General features: G+C 38.2%; 1 protein-coding gene across 1 annotated transcript in view; it reads right to left on the reverse strand.

Moving 5' to 3' along the window:
• The window catches only part of CFAP43 (cilia and flagella associated protein 43), a gene marked incomplete at its 5' end in the record, with an annotated part of 36,258 nt that overhangs the window by 1,234 nt on the left and 26,545 nt on the right, over positions 1–8,479 (reverse strand). Inside the window, 8 exons of the mRNA XM_009699487.1 lie at positions 797–877; positions 2,844–3,008; positions 3,839–3,995; positions 4,810–4,922; positions 5,713–5,920; positions 6,306–6,394; positions 6,695–6,781; positions 8,342–8,449. Of these exons, the coding sequence (XP_009697789.1) occupies positions 797–877; positions 2,844–3,008; positions 3,839–3,995; positions 4,810–4,922; positions 5,713–5,920; positions 6,306–6,394; positions 6,695–6,781; positions 8,342–8,449 (1,008 nt within the window). The remainder of the gene's footprint in view (positions 1–796; positions 878–2,843; positions 3,009–3,838; positions 3,996–4,809; positions 4,923–5,712; positions 5,921–6,305; positions 6,395–6,694; positions 6,782–8,341; positions 8,450–8,479) is intronic.

Here is an 8,479-nt window from a genome sequence, read left to right on the forward strand (position 1 = left end):
TTTAAAGATAAAACTTGAAAGGCAAAGCGAGGAAAGGAAGTCAATGGAATCGGTGAGTTGAGAACACTCTTGGCTGCTAGCAGCAGTTGAAGAAAGGGTTGTTCTGCTGAAGCTGTCGGACGGGCTGTAAAGGGACAAGATAAATACTAAAGCTTGAAGAGGAAGAGGAGGCTAATGCCAGCTAGAATAACCTTGAGAAAATCCAGTGGAATCACTTAAAAACAAGGATAATCATAATTTGAATGTTGAAATAGAGGAAGGAGTCAGAAAATCAGATTGTTGTATCTCTGTTATTTTGAATATAGCGGGGTAGTGATATTATGAACAGGCTGGTGCTCCTGGAGAGAAACATTAAGCAGTGAAGACTGGAAGACTGCTTCATTAGAAATGGAAGAGTGACTTTTATAGGCAATGCTGTGTAAGAAGTGATAAGCAGATCTGCATTCAGATGTTCGGGAAGGAAAGCATTTAATTCCAGTTACACAGCAAGTAGATTTCTCTCCAGAAGGTTGATCTACGCAGCAATCCACGTATGATGACTGCTTCCAAAGACTTTAGAGAACTGCTGCTGTAGGCAGCTCAGCACAAGTTGAAGAAACTATTGAAAGCCAGATGAATATACACATGGATATAGATATTCATCTGTGTGTGCTGTTACGGCTATGCTCCAACAATCCTTGAGTTAGTATGCCTATATCAGTTGCACTTACTCCTTAAAAACACCTCTTGCTAATGAAGGAGTTACAGTTGAACTAAGGATGTGTCTCTCAAATGTGGTGGTTCACTTAGGATTTACCTTATCCATGATGTCAAGAGTCTGCTCCATCACTGAAATGTGGTGGGTGAGGCGGCTGTCATAGTTCAGCACAGTTAGGAACTGAAGAATTAAAACCAGAAAGAACTTATTAAGCCTGTTTGTTCTCAACAATTCCACACTTCTGTAAAGACAATCATACTACGTGAAACTCAAAAAAATAGAATTCTGCACAGTGGAAAGGCTTACTAGTGATCATAAATGGCCATTGTAGAGATATTCCAGGATGCTGTGTGACTACTAGACTGTACAGCTGTTAAAAAGAATGTTATCTATTATGTGTTACTGGAAACAAAGACGAAGCAAACTTGTTGTGAGGTTGTCAGAAAACCCAAGCTATACTTTTGCTTATAAGGTAGTCTAAGCTAACACAGCTGGGGGCCAAAGTGCTATACAGTCTGTCTTTAGGCCAGAGGATAAAGTGTTTATTTTCTGTCAAGTAGCTTCCTAGTAATTCTTACTTCTTTTACTGTTCTTATACCTGCATAGTAATTCAGGTTTCAGAGAATTTATTAAAGATTTTTTCTTGGGCACACCACTGCTAAAACACCCCTTTATCAAATGACAATTGGTAAAACAGGCTGTATGACCCATAATGGGCAATAGACAGGTTTCTGTAGATGTAGATTCATCCTTCCAGAGCACTGTCCCATCAAAGTGACAGGTAAAATTTTGTGGACCGCTCTAATTAGAAGAGGAGAAACAGGAAAGACCCGTCAGGCTCCCTGCCTGCCTACAGCACCAAACTCCTTTCACTCACTGCTTCATTAATAGCCCTCATTCCAGGTGTTCTCACGTCCTTGCCCACACACATTCGCCTAAGCCATCTTTCTTTCTCTTCCTACTGTTGAGACCTCTGTTGACTTGTCTTTCCTACTAGCCCCACATTTCTGCTCAGAATGTGAAGTCAAGCCCCTCAGAGTATTCAAATTCTGATTAAACTGGTATATGCCTTTGCTATGGGCAAGTATAACTCTCTCTGAAGGGCAGTAGTTCTGCTCATCAGTTTAAATGAAGTCTGAGCTAATGGCAACACTCTGGTGATAAATTTGTTACAAGAAGTTTTCAGTGCGTTGTCACGTCACCTTTTTGGAAAGCTGTTTTGATGGCATTAGTTATGGAAGTCCCTTGGCTGTGATTCAGAAGTGAACAAGCAATTTGGAGAGCAGCAAAACAAATGAAGCCTGAACAAAACAGGTGTTTTGGTTTTTCTTTTAATTTTTTCATTGAATTGCAATAGCCCTACCTGCTCTCCAACATTCTTCATTTTCTCTGTGCTTTATAGCTCTCCCCGCTGCAATATCTCCAGCCTACCCATCCTCCAACATGCCTTACTCCAAACCTTTATTCCTCCGACCTCATCACCACAAAACCATCGGCTTTCCCTTCAGTGCAATACCCTCAGGCTTCCTCTACAACCTTTCTTCCTCCTCCTCTCTTCTCCCACTGGTATCCTTGGCTCTCTCCCACAACCTTTACCTATGTTTTCTGGCCTGCCAGCTGGGACTGTTCAAAGCTCTGTGGGTGCTGGCTTGCTAGCCAGATGCTGCCTTTTGCCTGCCAGGCATGGCAAACAATTCCCTGTCGTTCTGCTGCTGGGCCAACAAATTGCAGTGAGTGGGGCTCAATGAGGCTCCTGTAAGAATACTCAATCTTTGCATACTGAGCAAAAGTTACGGCATTTTTGTGAGATACCAGATGGGGGCACCTCAGACCTTTCACTTAAAAGGGATTTACGGTGCTTGATTTAAAAGGTCTGCTCCTTGTGGCTGCAAAATCCTGATTCCTTACTCTCAGTGCCGATTTTGAAATACTAAGAGAAGGGCTAATTTTGCTTTCATTTACACCTGAGCATCCCAAAGAACTTCATCACTGATCAAGCTCAAGAGTAAAACATCCTTTTGAAAGCCGAATTATTGACCTATTAGGCATCAGGTTTCTCCACAGTGGTAAGAGACAGACATGATCTTACAGGTATAGGCATCAAAATTTTCTGCAGTCAAAATATAAATAAGAGAAAGTAACTCACTAGCTGACGATCTTTTGAAATAGGTAGTGTTACAATATCCCGAGCCTTCTGTTTCAGATCTTCTATCTGCATTCTCATTTTCTTGTGTTCCCATTCCAGCTGAAATATCCCTTTAGAGAAGTCTTTACATTCCACCATGCTAGCAATTTTTTTTTCTCCTTCTGCCTGAAAAAATAGATTAATCTTAATTAACATATTTTACAGATTATGGAATAATTATTTGCAACAAGATGGGCAAGCTTCCAAAGCTATAATTTTAATAAGGAAAACATGCTATAATACAGTCTCTTTCCAGACTTTTTTCCAGATGTTTACCTTTTGTGGAATTTTCTTCCCTTTTATGCTCTGTGTCACAGCCTTGGATCATAGAAGGAGACGAAGAAAATTACAACTAACCTCTCTCTCCATCTTTCTATCTTATAAGAATGTGAAGGCATTTTAGCTCTACAAAATACAAGCGTGCTCTGTATAAGGTACTTTGCAGTTGTTACTGAAGGCTTTGTGCAGTAGCATTTTTTTGTACAGCTAGACTGCCTAAAAAGAACATTTAATGAGAAAAACTGTTTTAAGCATGATCACTAATTTCACCTTATATAAAAAAGTGTATTAATTTTTTAAATCTTAATGTAAGCTACTGTTCAAATGCTTCTTAACATGACTGTAAGTTTGCCTTGAGGGAATTTTCGTACTGGTGCCCACGATATTACTATTTTCTATTCACAGCATGTAAGTAAGTGATGGTGTGTCTGAAAACTGTTGCCATTTCATTGATCTGAATGGTATTGATCAAACATCAGGAAAGCAGTCTGTATTGCCATCTTTACATCATGATAAGAGACATTACAGAATTCATAATAGCTTCTAGATTACAATTAAGCCTACTGGTGTGTAGTAATGAATTGAAACTAGATGTCAAACTGGAGAAAAAGCAAAGCCCCTGAAGGACAATACGTTTCTTTAAAAAGCTTAAATTTCCTTTGAATAATGTACATTACCATGATAGAACAATTCAGTTCTTCAATAACACTCTTATTAATGAGAATGGCATCAGTGTAGTCTGGGATCTCAGTGCTTTCCAATTCCACCTGTCCTTGTTTTAGCAAAAACTGGACAGTCAAATCCGATTGAAGTTTCATCTTCTCCTTCTGCAGCCTAAAATGGCAGAAAAAAAACCCAACGTTTAGTGATTTCAACAGGATTATATAAATCCTCCCATGATTCTCAAAATGTTTATATTTATTACTGGGAAGCGATATGTTCATGTAGGGGTTACTCTTTGACAGCCTGTCTTCTATGCTCCCAAAGTCACTACAGAATTTGCAACTTATTACCATACATGAAGCTTTCAACCACTGGATTCAGTTTAACATACTCTAGCAGATGTTCTGAGAGAAAGTGTCGTTACTGAACAGAAATCTTAACAACAATTGAAAAGGAAATGGAGGAGACTCCCAGATAGCACCTGTTCTCTTGTATAATTCATCCCAGGGTTTGTTCCTGAGTGACGATGAATGTGAAAATTATGTCATGTACATGAAAAAATGAAACTTTGCAGGTCCAAGAAGCTCAGTGAAATCAGGTGACGTGGCATATTGCAATTACGAGTGATCACATTATCTTAGGCCTACATCAGTGAAATTTAACTGAGCTAGCTAGTACATATATGGCCTTGAAGGCTTTGGGGGATTCACTGTATGATGTTGCTCTTGGGGCAGTCAGTTTGCACTGAAGATCATGCTGCCCACCCTTACTGATGTTGTTACTTAAGATGGTAGACTAAGACTGGCTTGGCCTGCTCACATGTCCTGCAATCACACCTCATTTCAGAAATACCATAGGTCTCTTAGATGAATCCTAGATAAGAGAGTGTTGGAGAACACAGCTGTGTCATTCTGTATGTAACTCTTGGCTCTGTGTTTGTGGAGTATTAAAATGTAGCTGAACACAGGAAAAGAAACAAAATTACCAAGTGAGTTCTTGGAAAATGTCTTCTATTTCTGACTTAATCTTCTCATTGTCATCCATTCTTCTCTGGAGAAAGACCTGCATCTCTGCCAGTGTTAAGGCCTTCCATTTCACCTAAGCAAGCAACATCGTGTCATTCTGAACTTTTTCAACTTTGTCAATATGTCAGGGCAAGCCTCTTCAAGAACTGAGAAGACAAGTTCTTAAGAAGACATATGTATGCATAAATATGCAGCCTGGTATTTTCAGAATCCCAGTAGAGTGCATGAGACATAGAGGTTACAATCCTTATACTCCGCTCAGAAAATTATTCATTCATTTATGCATAGTTTATTCACATGAAGGGAAATAATATTTCCTTCTGTCTTGGTCAAATTTCATGTGTCTCTTACTCTGGATAATTCAGATTTACATCTTCATGGTTTTAAATTGAATAAATAGCTTGCTAGAACTTTCCAGCAACATCGTTTGTTAAGAATTGCTCTTGATGTTCTAGAAAAATATGGGAATGCATTGGTGCAAATGTAGAATGCTAATGGGAGAGAAAGACTCCAACAAACAATGGAAATCAAATGCCTCAACATTTTTTTGGTATGGATAGAGAAAAGGAAAATGATCTTTTTTTAAAAATGAAACCATATCAAGGTCACAATCATTTTGATCAAATCTGTCCACATTAATATGCTAACTTTTCCTCTGAAGGAGAACTAGAGCTGGCTTCCTTTGATGACATTTCTATTATTCTGAACTGAATGTGGCCAGAAGCAACTTTCAAACTCAAATGCAGCTTATGTATCCTGCATTGTTATTTCACCACTAGCTTGACCCTACTCTTGAACTCCACAGAAGTTTAAGACCTGAAAATACCAAGAAGTATACTTGCAAAATGAAGAATTTTACATACCAGCTCCTCACTCTCCACTTTATTTCGTCTAGCTAGACAAAAATTTTCCCATATACACAGGTCTAAGCCATTAGGCATGTGCTCAGGACTATCCAGTTCATCCATGGCTTTCCTTAAAAGGGTAAGTGTATCTTTGTAACCTTCAGCTGAGCCTGAACAATCCCCATACGGGTTAGCTGTGTCAAGGAGCGTTTCTGTCATTGGTGCCCTAGTGCACACACAGAGTACATACAGTATTTACTTTTTATTTTCTCTTGCATAAAAGAACTAAGAACATTTCATACTCTCAATCTCTTGCAAAGAGCAAATAGCTAAGACTGCACGTTACACAAAATAAGAATATATGTTTTTGAGACCTGATGATTATTTAGATTGCATTTACAAAACATTGTGTGGAGTGAATAAGGAAATCTAAGTACTCAAAATAGCAACTGTTAGTATGATAGGAAATCAACCATTGTTAACTATCCAATAAAAACCAGGCAGTCTACTAATTCTCAAAATAATTTAGACTATTGAAATAAATAGCATTCTTATTCTTGACTCACAAGAAATATTAGTATTTAAACAGATGGAATTAAAGGGGATCTTACTTTGGTCGATGTTTGTAAAGTTGGAAAAGTTCATCAAAAAAATTGGCAGGTACATCAGCAAACTCCCTTGTAAAACCACATTCCAGATTCTAGGAGGGAAACAGAAAGCTTTCTTGTTACCACAATGTTATTTTAAAAAAAGCATCAACCTGCCCATACCTTAGAAATACAGAATATGGTGCTCTTCCAAGTGCTCTCAAGCATCACAGAATCCAGACTACTTCATAAATTCTTCTATGTACATACTCTCCTTTACTGCTTCATTTCAGTGACCAGCAAGTTGACTAGAACTCATCCCATGCTTACAGTGAAGTATGTTCTTCTCATTATCAAGACACACCATTAACTTTTTAATTTCTGAATCTCCTTCTGTTTCTTGAGAGTCTCACCTTCTCTTCAACTATTGCATTTTCATAGGTGTCCATGTAAGCCTTGATTTTATTTTTTGTAGTCTGGATTGTTCTTGCAGTATTGACCTATAGCAAAACCAAAAGATTTCAGGAATGAAATTCAGCCAGCAGAAGCACTGAATGGCCATTCATATACACTGATGAAGTTGACATTTTCTTATTTCTAGAGAAAACTTTGTGACCTATTTTTACTAACAATATAATGCCTTCTTCAGGGGGTTACTTGTAGATACTGCTGAAAGGTGAGCAGGTGCAAAATTAAACTAGTCCACTGCTTAAAAAAGTAAAACATTTGTGTAAGAAATATCTTATACAAATGCTTACAAGTCTTTTTAAACTCTGAATGCGAGGACCTACGTTGATACTTGTTTTCATTTGCATAGAGATTTCCTTTTCCTTTCATGTCATCACAGGTAGGACCAGTCAAAAATTCTCAAATGCTGTTCAGTGGAGGGTTCTTCATTTTCAAATGCAGTTTCCCTGTTGTCATGACATAGTTCTGCTATGTGTCAGGACGCTAAGCTGATCTGTTTTATCAAGGCTGTTAAATGCTTATAGTCTGCTGGGGAGACTGTTTTGTTGTATTTGACAGTTTGCATAGACCAAAAGATATACCAATGCGAACGTTTAGAAAAATTTAAACAAAAAATGTGTTTTTAAAAATGTAAGCTGGTATACACTTGGCCTCAGATAATTTTAAAACTAGTTCAGCCTATTCATAGGTAGATGCTAGATGGCTACTTTGGAACCTCTCCCTGTAGCACACATACAAATGGCTGCTTGCAGCTCCAGACACAGAGGTCTGCACAGGTCGAGTAGGAGATCTGACAATGGGAGGCATTAGTACATTATCTCTGGATTCAGGAGCAGCTCCACGAAGACAAAGTAGACAAATGGGATAATATTATCCCAGGAGCCAGAACCAATCTGCAGGCTACCATCACTTAGTTCACCTGAGTCACACAAGCATTGGCAGGACACAGGAATTGGAACTGTCACTCAAAATTATTACTGTGGGCAATAAGCACTTGTATTGAAATCCAGATCTAATACTTGTGCTCTCCAGTTTTTGTTGACTTGTATATGGTTTTACAGGGATGGGTACACTCTTCAGGAGATTAAATTGGTCGATAAGACTATAAACACTTTGTACTCCATGGTATATTCTACTTTCATAGTCAGATACTCACACATCACCTCTGTCTGTGCTTTGAACTGCCAAACACAAGTCGGCGTGGCCCTGGCCTACATTAGACACCTTAGTGAAAAATGTGAGGACAATACACATTCTTTTGTGCATCTTCCTGTCATAAAAGCATCATAATTGGTGCTTCCAGCTTGATACTGGATACTAAAAAATATTATATATAGCAAACAAATAGCAGCATGCCCTTCTGAATGTATGGAGTTTTATCAAAGAACTCCAGATGAACCAAGATGAGTATCAAAACCATATGTATTTATAATGTACGTCACCTGTACAAGTTGAAAAAACATCAGTGACCCTGTAAATTGTCAGAAAATCATTTATGGCAAAATTTTGATTTGGAAAGAGCAGTCTTCACAAGAAACTGTATTGTAAATATTACACTTTCCTCAAGAATAGCATTCAAAATGGTAACTTACTTTTTCTTTCTCCTTTTTCATAAGGAAATTATGAAGCCCAGCTTCTCTAGCGTCCAACTCTTCATCCAACAGTAAAGCATAAATGAGATTGACTACTTTGAGTTCTTCCTGTGAAATTATTGTAATAAAAACCATTAA

Source organism: Cariama cristata, unplaced genomic scaffold, assembly GCF_000690535.1.
Source record: "Cariama cristata isolate BGI_N322 unplaced genomic scaffold, ASM69053v1 scaffold6414, whole genome shotgun sequence".
NCBI lineage: Eukaryota > Metazoa > Chordata > Aves > Cariamiformes > Cariamidae > Cariama > Cariama cristata.